This window comes from Podarcis cretensis (genome assembly GCF_951804945.1).
Source record: "Podarcis cretensis genome assembly, chromosome: 2".
NCBI lineage: Eukaryota > Metazoa > Chordata > Lepidosauria > Squamata > Lacertidae > Podarcis > Podarcis cretensis.
This window is the reverse complement of record NC_137171.1, coordinates 122,849,459-122,863,885: the sequence shown is the minus strand read 5'-3', so window position 1 is coordinate 122,863,885 and position 14,427 is coordinate 122,849,459. Positions and strand designations below refer to the sequence as shown.

At 47.8% G+C, this 14,427-nt stretch overlaps 1 protein-coding gene across 1 annotated transcript in view; it reads right to left on the bottom strand.

Annotated features, from left to right (window-relative positions):
- LOC307205430 (alpha-2-macroglobulin-like) overlaps window positions 1–14,427 on the bottom strand; it is a 67,312-nt gene that overhangs the window by 4,684 nt on the left and 48,201 nt on the right. Inside the window, exons 27-32 of the mRNA XM_079957800.1 lie at window positions 12,711–12,785; window positions 10,411–10,576; window positions 9,758–9,990; window positions 7,754–7,972; window positions 6,240–6,367; window positions 5,424–5,514 (exon numbers count right to left, since the gene is read on the bottom strand). Coding sequence (XP_079813926.1) covers window positions 5,424–5,514; window positions 6,240–6,367; window positions 7,754–7,972; window positions 9,758–9,990; window positions 10,411–10,576; window positions 12,711–12,785 — 912 coding nt within the window. The remainder of the gene's footprint in view (window positions 1–5,423; window positions 5,515–6,239; window positions 6,368–7,753; window positions 7,973–9,757; window positions 9,991–10,410; window positions 10,577–12,710; window positions 12,786–14,427) is intronic.

The following is a 14,427-nucleotide window of genomic DNA, read 5'->3' as shown; positions in this document are numbered from 1 at the left end:
CGTTCTGTGTTTTGCCTGCTGTTAAGAGGCAAGAGAGCTGAGAGCTGAGAGCAGCTGGCTGGGACGCTGTGTTTTGCCTGATGCTGAGAGGCAGAGAGCTGAGAGAGCAGCTGAAGAATCGGGTGCCGGAGAGCTGACTGGTGATACGTGAGTACAGCTGGGGCCCCGGGGAAGAGGAGAGAATGGCAGACAGCCAGGTCCTTGAGGACGTTCCGCTTGAAAAGCTCACTTTAAGAAGTTGGGCAACCTGGTCCAGAAGAGTAAGGGGTTGGTTTCTGGTTACTGGGCTTTGGGATGTAAGCCAGAAAGAGCCATTACCCCTGAATCCAGGTCCTGAAGGGACAGACATTACAGGCTTTGAGGCTGCGTTGCCTGAAGATGGCCAGCAGAGAATGCAAAGAGAGCTTGCTATGCTGAAAGCATGCGTACACGCATCATTTTTGCCCAGTTTGGAGGGCGTAAAGTCAGCAAGGGCTGCCTGGGAGGTGCTGAGAAGTTTGTGTGAAACTTCAGCAGGAGGCCAGGGCCCTGTAGAAGTCATGAAGAGCCTGGAAATGGCTGAAGCCCCAGTCCCTGAGGTGCAAGTCGGGGGGGCTGAGAATTCCAAAGGCAAGTTTCAAAAGTTTTCCACTGTGAGTGCTAAAGTGAAACGCAGTTTCAGCGAGGGCAGGGCTGGCACAGAGGGCTCTTCCGGAAGAAGGGGGGCCAGGCCAGCTGAAAGGAGCCCTGGGCAGTATTTTTCCACTGGGGATTGTTGTCGTCAGCCAAAGTCTAGAAGGCTGCGGAGAGCTAGACACTTCAAGGTCGGCCACCTGGACAAAGTGAAGATAAGGCCTAAAGAGTCGCGTGGGAACGCAGAGGCCAGGCCGGTCTCCAAGGCAACGGAGGAGGCTACTTCTACGGAAGCTGCCAAGGTCCTGAGCAAGGGGGAGTTGGTTGCCAAGACAACCAGAGAGAACAGCTGCAGAAGCCCAAAGAGAGGGGGCAGCGAGACGTTTGTTGCCAGTATGGCGTTGTTTGAGAGAGACACTGACTTTCGCTTTCTAATCGACTCAGCAGCTAACTGCAACCTGATTCCAGAGACCCCTGCAGTCGAGATGTGGAATTGCACGGCAATTCCGGCTGGGAAAACTGTTCAGTTTGCAAATGGGACAAAGAAAAATGTGACTAACATTGCAAATGTATTGTTTTCTGTTTTGCAGGAGCAGATGGAAGTTTGCATTGTGCCGGGAGTGCAACACTGTATTTTATCTGTGCCTTATTTGTAGAAAAAGGGGTTTAAGGTTTGCTTTGAACACGATGTTTGTACAATCTCCAAAGGAGGGAAGCAACTGGTTAGAGTTGCAAAGGGGCAGAATGATCTCTTCATTCTTAAAACGTCTCTGGAGGGTGAGGGGAAGGTTGAGAAAGCACAAGCCCTGCGTGCTACAGTTCCCACTCATGTTTCATGTTCTTGTGCGTGGCATAAGAAGACAGCTCATGCTTGTCTTGAAGAACTACAGGTGCTACCTGAGGTTTGCAAAGGCTGTAGAATTGAGGAATGTGCAAGAGTCCTAGATTGTCAGGCTTGCAGACAGGCAAAGGTAAGAGGGTGCAGTTACCCCAGGGTGGAGAGGGTAACCACAAAACCTTTTGATCTTGTGCACATAGATCTGTTGGGTCCCATGAAGGAACCAAGTTTGGGAGGGGCCAGGTTTCTGCTGACGCTGCAGGATGATTTTTCGCAGAACACCTGGACACATGGTCTCAAATCCAAGGAAGATGCAGCACAGCTGATTAGACGTTGGATTGAGGAGGTGGAACTAAGGTTCTCCACGAAGGTGCAGGAAATTGCTAGTGACAGAGGTTCACAGTTTACTGGGTCTGCTTTGCAGAAGTTCTTTCACAAGAAAGGGATAAGTCACACAGTGACTTCTCCTCAACAGAGGGGGGTGGCAGAGCTCAGAAGTGAGGCTCTGGTTAAGGCTGCACAGGTGATGCTGTCAGATTCTGGGTTATCTCCAAGGTTTTGGATGGAGGCAGTTAAATATGTGAGCTTCACCTGGAATCGGTCCTACAATTCAGTGGTAGGTGACACACCGTTTTTCATGCTTCACGGGAGGAAACCGCAGGTTCACTTTCTCCGTGCGTTCGGATTAACGGCCTCGGTGCCAGTGCCTGAAGCTTTGCGAGGGCCAGGTGAACCCAAGTTCCAGAAAATGATCTTCTGTGGGTATGAGCCAACGGCTCATGCATGGAGGTTTGCGTATCCGTCAGGTGATCAGAGTAAGCTGCTGATCAGTAAACACGCTGAGTTCTGTAAGCAGGAGGAAAGGTCAAAGACCCCTGCCAGACGCGATATTCTTTCAGAATGTCTTTCTGATTCAGAGCAGGAAGGTTCTGATGAGGAGGAAGGAGAGCCAGGGGCTGAGTCTGCTGATGACGATCAGCTCAGTGACCAAAGTCAGGAGCAGGATGGGGCATCTCCGCAAGTTGTAAAAAGAGAGCCCAAGAGTGAGCCTAGTTCTCCTGTGAGGGTAATTCCAAGGGTTCGAAGACGCGTTAAGTCAGAGGGGGAATCCCGGGATGCAGAGGACACACCTGCTGACCACAGTGAGTCAGAGGCAGTGCCTGAGTTTGTGCCCAGGCGGTCCAGTCGCACAACGAAGGGAATTCCACCTGAGAGGTATCAGGCCACAGGTGCGTGGGTAAGTTTCGCACAGTGCGAATCTGAGAGTTGTGAGGATGTTCCACAGATGCCTGACAGGAACGCCAGGAGAGGGCGCAAGGCATTGGGGAAGGGATTGATCTCACAGAGGTCTGCAAAGGTACATCCACAAATCACCTCAGGAATGGAGGCAAGAGGGGGTGTTGGGATTCAGAACTTACTGGGTTAATTTTGTTCTGAGTTGTGCCTCCCATTCTGACGTGTGGAAGGAGGGAGGAGCTCTACTTGTTGTTCTCTCTTGGTCTCTGAGAGAGACGGACGCCATGAATGCTAGCAGTCCAGGAGAATCTGAGAAATGCTGAGCTGTAAATATTTGCTGCAATAAAGAACTGATGAATTTGGACAAACAGGTGCTTGGTGTGTTTGTCTGGATCTGAAGCAGACTGCAACAGTTTTGATCCGCTGTGTTTTTACTCTGCAAGGCGAAACCGGAGAGAAGGAGGGTCTGCGCAGCTTGAGAGCCGGGAAGTGTGCCGGACCACATTATACTGGGGCTAATTGGGGCCATAAAGTAATTAGCCAGCCAGTGTCAACAGATTTCGTCACAAAGATCACCATTGCCGAAGCAATGATTCTTCAACATCAACTTCGTTGGACTGGTCATGTTATGTGGATGCCTGATTATCATCTTCCAAAGCAACTACTCTATTCTGAACTTAAAAATGGAAAGCGTAATGTTGGTGGTCAACAAAAGAGGTTCAAAGACTCAAAGCAAATCTTTAAAAAGTCATATAAACACTGACAACTGGGAAACACTGGCCTGTGAGTGCTCCAGTTGGAGAACAGCCTTTGCCAAAGGTATCATAGGTTTTAAAGACGCTTTAAGTCAGCACAAAGGGAAGAAACGTGCTAAGAGGAAGGCATGTTTAGCAAACCTTCACCGTGATCAATTCCTGTCCAGAAACCTATGTCCCCACTGTGGAAGGACGTGTGGATCCAGAATTGGCCTCCACAGTCACTTACAGACTCACTTTTAAAACTGTGTTTATGGAAGACAATCTTACTCGGCTACAAGTGATCACCAAAGAAGAAAGAAATCAGGTGTCTGTCAGTGCAAGGATTACTGTTAGCACTTCCAGCCATGACAGCTATGCTTTGTGTCCATGGCTTTGGGCAAAATGTTTCTGAATACCAGTTTCTGGAAGCTACATCAGAGGAGGGTGTTCTTGTGGTTAGGTCCTGCTTGCAGATTTCCCACAGACATCTGGTCGGCCACTGCGAGGGCAGTGAACAGTACACCTCCTTCAGGCAACCCAAGTACCCTTTACTGGCATCACATAAGAACATTCAGAATACATTCAGAATAGATAGGCCTGTGCAATCTCGTCACCACCCCAACGGCACAGTCACCCGCCAAAGGGCAGAAGGGGCAAGCAATCCACCTCATCTCTGAGGGTTTCCAGCAAGGGCAGAATCCTGTAGCATACTTCGGTGACAAAAAAATCAAATAGAGGAACTTAGCTACTGTCTTGGTGAGCTCCTGTTCTCTCCCCTGTAATAAGAAGTGCATGACCTCCGTCGCTGGTTTCCATGTTGGAATACAGTGGTGCCTCGCAAGACGAAATTAATCCGTTCCGCGAGTCTCTTCGTCTAGCGGTTTTTTCGTCTTGCGAAGCAAGCCCATTGACGGCTTAGCGGATTAGCGCTATTAGCGGCTTTTAGTGGCTTATCGGCTTAGCGGATAAGCAGATAAGCGGCTTAACGGCTTAGAAAAGGGGGGGGGGGAAAAAACCCCGCAGGAACTTGCAAGACATTTTCGTCTTGCGAAGCAAGCCCATAGGAAATTCATTTTGCGAAGCACCTCCAAAACAGAAAACCCTTTCGTCTAGTGGGTTTTCCGTCTTGCGAGGCATTCGTCTTGTGGGGCACCACTGTATATAGATGGTCTAGAAATGGTCATCATACATTTTACAGTTAAGGCCATGTGAGCTAGAGTTTCCACCAGGTGGGCATCGCATGGGCAGATCCTATCTCCTTCTGCCAAACCCACAAACCTACCCCAAAGGAGGTTAGAAGGATTAGAATTGAACCTAGCCAGCGAAAAGGCCCTTCTTTCTTGCGGGTTAAACAAAAATTGCAAATAATTAAGATTAAATTCCCTTTAGTCAACTCCTGCGGCCAAGCTGGTGCCAAATGTATTGCTCTGCTTTCCATTGAACCACATCAGCGAGGCCAAGAGGGGCTCTTGTCTTCTGGGCAGCCCAGGATCTCAATGCTGCTAATGCAGGGATCAGAAAACTTACCGCGCCTCAGGCCGGTGTCTCCAGTGCCGATCGCGTAGCAGGCCGGAGGGCAGGGGAGCACGTGCCCATATGCTTGCACACATGCTATTTCTGGCGCACTTCCGGGTTGGAGGAGCACCGGAAATAGCTTGTGCACATGTGCACCAGCCTCCTTCGACCCGGATGTGGACCACAAATAACGCTTGTGCATGTGCAAATAATGCTTGTGCATGCGCACAAGCTATTTCCGGTGCTCCTCTGACCCGGAAGTGGGCAGCAGCGCAGTGCAGCGGGTAAGAGCAGGTGGCAGCAGCGGGTGGCGGGGGACCAGATAAACAAGTCCCTCGGACCTTAGTTTGGGGACCCCTGTGCTAATGCAACTGTTTGACTTCATCCCTGGAGGCGCACTGCATTGTCTCTCAAGTCAGATGCCAACAACAACATAGCCAAGGGAGTTTTGGGGGTGGGGGCACTGCCACACAAACAGCCATTACCTGTCTTACAGACGATTTTACCGGGATGAATCCTGAGAGCATCTTCACATCAAGGATCACCATGTTAGAGGTCGGCCACTTGCCAATGTAACTGAGAGATCAAAGAGGGAAAGGAAAGAATTCTCACACCAGAACTCCAATGCTTGGCATCCCTGACCACCAGACCTCCCACAGCCACCCAATTTGGCTTCTAATACTGTCATACCTCATGTTATGTTTGCTTCAGGTTGCGCGTTTTCAGGTTGTGTCCCAAGGCGACCCGGAAGTAACGGAATGGGTTACTTCTGGGTTTTGCCGCTTGCGCATGCGCAGACGTGCAAAATGACATCACGTGCATACACAGAAGCAGTGAATCCCGACCCTCGCATGCGCAGACTCACGGACGCAGGTCGCATTCTTTTCCTCTAATTGGTAATTTTATCATTTTTATAAATGGCTTTGAGATTTCATTTTGTGGGGGGGGGGGGGTTATGATCAAACAGCATATATACTGTTCAGATATAGATCTATAGATTTCCACCATGGTTTGCCCCACAGTGTTTGTAGGGGCTTAGATGGGCCTGTTCCAAATGGCTGGTTTATTATTAAGGATATTTTTTAACTACGCTTCATCCATATGAATAACTGGCCTTGTGTAATGGCTAGGACTCCACTAGCTACCCCAGAACATAGTACAACAACACAACTCGATTATCAAACAATTTGCAAGACAGTTCAAGAAACAGAGCAAAGTATCAACCGAACCAAGGACCAGAGATGCTGTGCTCCTGTACAGATGCAGCTGGCTAGCCAGCCTGGGCTTTGTGAAGGGATTACCTGACATTTACAGCAACGTCAAACGTTTTGTGAGCTTTGGGTCCAACACAAGACTCAGGGACTGTGTACACGTCCAGCTTGAAAGGCGAGTCCTCTGGGCGCGGATGCACGTTATACTTCAATGTGGTCTGGAAGGGAAACAGCACTCAGTTAAGTGAGATGTTTCTGGCAGCAGGACACCCTGGAGGTTTTTAAACAGTTGGGTGGTCATCTGTCATGGATCATAGAATTGTAGAGTGGGAAGGGACCGCAAGGGTCATCTAATTCAAACCCCTGCAATGCAGGAAACTCGGCTAAATGCTGAAGATGCTTTAGTTGAGATTCTTGCATTGCAGAGGGTTGGACCAGAGAACCCTCAGGGTCTCATCCAACTCTACAATTCTGTGATCTGGTGGCAGAAAGTTCTTAAAAGTAGAAGGGTGAGCAAATGATTGGGAATTGCTGCGCCATTAAACTTCAGCTAACAGATTTGGACAACATCACGGATTGGAATGGAGCCAGAGGAAGCTGCGCGGATAAAAAAGACAGTTGGAAAAATATATACTAATAAAGCTGTATTTGAGGGATGAAAGTATATGATGTTTGACACGATCGAGAATCCTGGACTCAGGGACAGAGAATTATAAAGCGTCAAAATCGAGATGTGGAAAATATGGAAACAACGAAGAGAGGTAGGACTGAGATTTGGAGATATGCTTCAGAGATCCAGACCGTGGGGAACTCCGAAAAATTAATAATTATAATCTGGACTATAATTTGGTCTTTTTTATTTTAGTTTTTTATTTTAATTGGAGTATTGTGATTGGATATATTAATTGGATGTTTTTTATTGGAAAATCAATAAAAATGATTTTAAAAAAAAAAAAAGTAGAAGGGTGAGCTAAGCAGAGAGGGTACGCTCTGCTTTAGCCAGGAACTCTCTCCCCTCGTATGACTTGGGACTACATGCTGGCTTGGAAACCATCTGTCAGTGACCGTGCTGTGGTGGGCTGCACTGAGGAGGAATGGTGGGAGCCACCCCCTCCCCCTGATCCTGAATCTTCCCAGGAATAGGACAATGTAGATTTGGAACAGTGGTTTGCAGAGGGGCACAGTTCAGAAGGCAGAAGCTGAGAAATACTGAATGGGGAACAGCTAGAAGAAGAAGAAACACCGGGTGGGGGGAGAGGGTCAACAGATTCACAGTTGTTGGACAGCATTCCTCCACCGCCCTCCCCAAGGTTGAGAACAGCTCAGACAGTCTCAGAACAGAAAGCACAGAGGGTATAAGCTCAGATTACAAGAGGTAGGAGTGACATAGATTAATTGGGACAGAGGGGGGAGTGAGCCTTAATTGGGAGCACCACCGTTCTATCTTTGACTCTCACTGTGATTATTAAAGAATCTAACTGGTAAGACGTTCCTTTCGTTTGATCTTCTTATTTACTGCCACAGGGAAGGAAGCTGATTCCTCGAAGCCTGACACCATCACATGTTCTGTCTCTCCCAGGTACCCTGCCTGGGCACTTACCCACCTGGATATAGACACAGCGATCTCCTGTCGCTTCAACATTGTAGTCTCCTGGCACTTGGGGCAGAGATCGGCACTGGAGAAGCAGGCGGTTGGTGTTGTCCACATGGAAAGTTCCCAGGGCATTCTCTCCAGAGTGCACAGACAAGTCTGTGCCCGTGTTACTTCTGGAATAGGTTAAAGCCCCATATAGAGAGAGGGCCTGGAGTGCCACTACAGTGTCCTGCAACAGAGACCATGGGGAGGGGCGTGTGAGCCATATGTCTTCCTCTGGAAGAGGACAGCCCTCCCTTTGAAGGGCTTCCTGGTCCAAGATATTGGCCCAGATTCAACATTCTCCAGCTGTACACACACACACACACACACACACACACACACACACATATATATATATATATATATATATATATATTTGCTTCAGTAATATTCAAGTTTTAAAAGGTTACAAAAAAGAACACAATATATAAAGACAAGACATATCCAAAAGAAAAAGAAAAATAGGAAAATAGAAAAAGCAAAAACAGCTAAAAAAGAAAAAAAAGATACAATCCGAAAGACAAAAAAAGCAAAAGAACAAATTAAACCTTAATATAACTCCCTTTCCTAACTTATCTCCTTGACCTCCTCACACCTCCCCTCTTTGTATTCTAATTCATATACTTCAGCAAATCCTTCACCTTATTTTTATCCTTATATCTTATCTTATTATACTGTAGTTTCCCATTCTTTCTTTCACCAATTAACCATCCACTTTTACTTTATTTAATCTTATTTCTCATTAAAACTTATATATCTAAACTTATTCTTGAAACGTTTCCCCTAGGGTCAGAAAAAATTCCATTCCACGATTTTCCCATCTCTCATTAAAAGAAAAAGAAAAAAAAAAACAAATTATAATATATACATTTTAAATTCCCAAAAACAAATAATAATATATACATTTTGAATTCCCAATTTTCTTTCACCAACTCCCCTCCCCGGTTTCGGCCCCTAGCAATAGTTCCATCAATCTCGGAAAGCCATCAACCCGGAGATCTTAAGTCCGAGGCTCTTAAATCTCTTTCATGTCCCCTCTGCCAGTCTTTTTGGTAGTCTTTGGTGTTAAAGAACAGATCTCGGGGAAGCTCTAACCCATCGGTAGTCATATTCCTTCTTAGCAGGTATGCCAGACTTCCGTAGTTAAAAGTAGGGCCTATAGGATATACTTATATAAACAGTACAGCATGGTTAAATTCCCTTTCCTTAAAAAAAACATCCAAAGACTTGCTCACCAATTTATTGACAGCTACACGCATTATGATAGCTAGGAAGTGGAAGGGGCAAGCAGAATATAAAATGGAAGAATGGTATAAAGAGGTGTGGGAAATAGCTAAAGGTAAAGGGTAAAGGGACCCCTGACCATTAGGTCCAGTCATGACCGACTCTGGGGTTGCGGTGCTCATCTCTCTTTATTGGCTGAGGGAGCCGGCGTACAGCTTCCGGGTCATGTGGCCAGCATGACTAAGCCGCTTCTGGCCAACCAGAGCAGCGTACAGAAACACCGTTTACCTTCGCGCCGGAGTGGTACCTATTTATCTACTTGCACTTTGACGTGCTTTTGAACTGCTAGGTGGGCAGGAGCAGGGACGGAGCAACGGGAGCTCACGCCGCCGTGGGGATTCGAACTGCCGACCTTCTGATCGGCAAGTCCTAGGCTCTGTGGTTTAACCCACAGCACCACCCGCGTCCCTCATGGGATATAGCTATTAATGATAAATTAACATGTGACTAAGGTAAGACAGGGAATTATGGTGAGAATATGGAGTCTGAGTAGCTTGTATCTAGAGCCAAGGAACCTAAACTTCAGCAACATTTTCAACTTACTCTGACCTTTATTTTTCTCTAGGCCTATGTCTTTCCGAGGAGTTTTTGCCCTGACTCCTTGTATCTAATGAACCAAAACAGCCTGATTGTGTCCCTTCCAACATCCTCCACTCCTGGGTCCCTGGAAAGGAGGGAGGAACTTTACCTGAGTAGAAGAGAATCCGCCAGTGGGGTTCTGTTGCTTGACGAGCCACTTGACAATGCGGGCACATTTCGCCTGCTCTTCCTGCGATGGCGCCGGCTGCTTGGTCAGGTATGCTAGGAGGACGTAAGCTGTCATCTCCACCTCTGCGGAAGGCGCACGCGGCAAGCGATGGAATGGAAGGTCAGCGTCCGCCTCTTGCTTTCCAGGCCGCTGCCAGTGAAGAGAGCCATCAGCTTGAAAAAGGGAGAGGTGAATTAGCATGCGAGTCAAACGATCCTGGCACCACTACAGACATTTTAATAAACGCGGCTTACCAGTGGCTCCAAAAGCATTTTCTAAAACAGCTATCAAACTTATATAAGGCTGCACTCCTTCAGATAACCAGGCAGAGGGCCTTCTTGGTAGTGGCGCCCTCCCTGTGGAACGCCCTCCCACCAGATGTCAAAGAGAAGACTTTTAGAAGACATCTGAAGGCAGCCCTGTTTAGGGAAGCTTTTAATGTTTGATGTATTACAGTATTTTGATATTTTTTTTGGAAGCTGCCCAGAGTGGCTGGGGAGGCCCAGCCAGATGGGCGGGGTATAAATAATAAATTATTATTATTATTATTATTATTATTATTATTATTATTAGGCAAAGATGTTGCCTCTCACCTTCCACCACAGCTTCCCCATCAAGCAAACGCAGCATTTCCTGCTTCTTGTCCTCTTTCCCCGCCAAGGCAAAGGCGAAAGCCAGCAGGGCTTTGGTGTAAGTGTTGATCTCCTTTGCCTGCGTCGCCGTCTCCAAACAGAACAGGGCGTTGCGCACCACGGAGTGCTGGGGAGAGAAGGAAGGAGAAGCTTGTCTCAGGCCACTGCAGCCATTTCCAGAGACCTGACAGGAGGCTACTGGAGGTGGCTTGAGTGACAGGATCAGGCCTTCTGGCCACAGATTGCTGGGAAAAGCAAAGTCTCAGCACAACCACTGGAAGTTTGGGTGCAACTCAGTTCGTTGAGATGGGTTTGTGTGGGGTAAAAGAAACGAGAAAGAGACCTCCAGATTCCCAGACTATCCCTATAACTTCAACCTCTCTGCTGACCTCCCTGACGCTTTGATGTTTATACTGAAATGTCTTAAGTTGCATCCTGTTTACAGCTTCCTCCTGCTCATCTCACTTCTCTTTGGACCTAAAGGTGAGAGGCATCTATCTTCCCAGGTAGAAAGCATGGCTGTCTTTGTCTTCTCTCGATGGACTCGATGGCCCTTGTGGTCTCTTCCAACTCTATGATTCTATGATTCTATGATTTAGTTAGGTTAGAACTGGAAACCTTTTCTACCCAAGGTGTGTATAATAAGCCACTTTATTACTTTCATCATTATCATCATTTATTATTTATACCCCACCCATCTGGTTGGGTTTCCCCAGCCACCCTGTGCAGCTCCCAGCAGAATATTTAAAAAAATGATAAAACATCAAGCATTAAAAACTTCCCTAAACAGTGCTGTCTTCTGATGTCTTCTAAAAGTCAGAGAGTTGTTTATCTCCTTGACATCTGATGGGAGGGCATTCCACAGGGCAGGCACCACTACTGAGAAGGCCCTCTGCCTGGTTGCCTGTAACTTTGCTTCTCACAGGGAGGGAACCGCCAGAAGGCCCTCGGAGCTGGATCTCAGTGTCCGGGCAGAACGATGGGGGTGGAGATGCTCCTCTAGAAGCATCTCTCTGCGTGTGACTGGAACAGGGAAAAATCTACTTTTCTGGCCAAATTCACAAGCCATATATACTGTACTCTCAGCACGCCAAGGAGCTCGAATAGGGAATTGGGCTCAGTTTCAGTAACATCCCTCTCTAAAGGGCTCGTAAGAGCATGCTGGACCAGGGCAGAGCCCATCTTGCCCAGCATCCTGTTTGTTTTTAAATATATATACTTGTACCTTAGTTGTCGAACGGAATCCATTCTGGAACTCCATTTGACTTCTGAAAACGTTGGACAACCAAGGCGCAGCTTCTGATTGGCTGCAGGAGCTTCCTGCACACAACCGGAAGCCTCGGAAGCCGCGTTGGACACAAACCGGAACACTCACTTCCAGGTTTGCGGCGATCGGTAGCCAAAATGTTCAAGTCGCACGGCATTCAGGATCCAAGGTATGACAATATATTTTTTTAAAAAATCCCAAATACCGTATTTTTCGCCCTATAGGACGCACTTTTTCCCCTCCAAAAATGAAGGGGAAATGTGTGTGCGTCCTATGGGACGAATGCAGGCTTTCGCTGAAGCCTGGAGAGCGAGAGGGGTCGTTGCGCACCGACCCCTCTCGCTCTCCAGGCTTCGCGGACCTCTCCGCAAGCAGCAGGAGCGCTCCCGCTGCTTGCGGAGAGTTGCCTGCATGCCGAAGCCTGCGCGCGCTGAGATCAGCGTGTCCAGGCTTCGCGGACCTCTCCGCAAGCAGCGGGAGCCAGCGCTGGGCTCCCACGGCTTGCAGAGAGCTGCCTGTTTGGGGGCTGGGGTCAGGGGAAGCTTGGGCCTCCCCCACCCCAGCCCCACACCTGGAGGGAAATAATTTTTTCCCCTTTATTTCCCCCCCCCAAAAAAAAACTAGGTGCGCCTTATGGGACGGTGCATCCTATAGGGCAAAAAATGCAGTAGGTTAACAGCAACATCTACATCTATCTATCATCTATCTATCATCTATCTATCTATCTATCTATCTATCTATCTATCTATCATCTATATATTTTTTAAAAAGGTAACATTTAAAAGCAGAGCCCATCAACTAATTATTTTGGAAAAATCTTTTCTGAATTAGGCTAAATGGATTCAAGACTTTGGCCCAATAAGAGCTTGATTGGTTATTGGTTCTTTGCTAGAGTGTTTAGCTTCATGGGAAGTTATCTCAGGCTATAATACCCTCTACCCATCCTGAATGGTTGTCCCTGATGACTTGCAGAAGGGGAAAGATGGCAACTTACGGTGACAGGCAGAGGAATCTCCAGCAAGGCGATGGTGATATAGGCAGACAGAGTGACCTCATCATCAACCCCGCCCTGTAAGAAAAAAGATGGGAATTGCTCAGCCCCCATGTGGTACAGGAAAGCCCTTTGCCATCTCCAGGGAACTCCCCCCCCACCCCAAGATCAATCTGTTGTTGTTGTTGTTTAGTCGTTTAGTCGTGTCCGACTCTTCGTGACCCCAAGGACCCGAGCACGCCAGGCACTCCTGTCTTCCACTGCCTCCCGCAGTTTGGTCAAACTCATGCTGGTAGCTTCGAGAACCCTGTCCAACCATCTCGTCCTCTGTCGTCCCCTTCTCCTTGTGCCCTCCATCTTTCCCAACATCAGGGTCTTTTCCAGGGAGTCTTCTCTTCTCATGAGGTGGCCAAAGTATTGGAGCCTCAGCTTCAGGATCTGCCCTTCCAGTGAGCACTCAGGGCTAATTTCCTTCAGAATGGAGAGGTTTGATCTCCTTGCAGTCCATGGGACTCTCAAGTGTCTCCTCCAGCACCATAATTCAAAAGCATCATTTCTTCAGCGAGATCCATCTACTGCTCTCCTAATATTATTCATTATTGATTGCTGAATTTTATATCATACCCTTCCTCCTAAAGGAGCCCACTATGGCAAAAACATGAAAGAAAGAAAGAAAGAAAGAAAGAAAGAAAGAAAGAAAGAAAGAAAGAAAAGAGTTGCCAGGAACAGTGTCATTCAGCCATCAAACGCAAGAATAAACAGGGACATTTTCCAACCGCTCATGAAACTCAGTAAAGAGGAAGGAAGGCACAAACCATTCTTTTTGTAAACCACTTTGAAATGTTTTTCTTTCTCTCTTACAATCCAGCATTTTGACTTCACCCCATTGTGAAGTCGCATTCTTCCATTGTCTCCCAAGACAAGACGGTTCCCAGCAACAGCAAGCAGTATATACATTTTATGAAATAAATTCCATAAACAGGGTACCACCACTGAGAAGGCCCTGCCATGGGTCAGCACCCTCTGAACACCTCCTGGTGATTGAAGGCCTCAACTGCAAATCTCAGGGCCACAGGTGGTTGATACTGAGAAAGGCTTTTTAAAAGATACGCTTGTGAGAAGAAGCGGGGAAAAGAGGAATAGCCCACTTTCCTCAAAAGGCACAGTGTCTTGCACTGGGCACTGATATTATTATTATGATTATAATTATAATTATTATTATTATTATTATTATTATTATTTGCTGTGGCAGCAGCTAAGCTGCACCAGAACTGTTGGAATGCTAAGTTGCAAGATCGTCGCTCCAGCAATATCTAGAGCAATCCCCACCCTGAAGGCTCAGGACCAAAAATGGAAGTAAAGGTAAAGGTAAAGGTACCCCTGCCCGTACGGGCCAGTCTTGACAGACTCTGGGGTTGTGCGCCCATCTCACTTAAGAGGCCAGGGGCCAGCGCTGTCCGGAGACACTTCCGGGTCACGTGGCCAGCGTGACATCGCTGCTCTGGCGAGCCAGAGCCGCACACGGAAACGCTGTTTACCTTCCCGCTGGTAAGCGGTCCCTATTTATCTACTTGCACCCGGAGGTGCTTTCGAACTGCTAGGTTGGCAGGCGCTGGGACCGAGCAGCGGGAGCGCACCCCGCCGCAGGGATTCGAACCGCCGACCTTTCGATCGGCAAGCCCTAGGCGCTGAGGCTTTAACCCACAGCGCCAAACTCAGC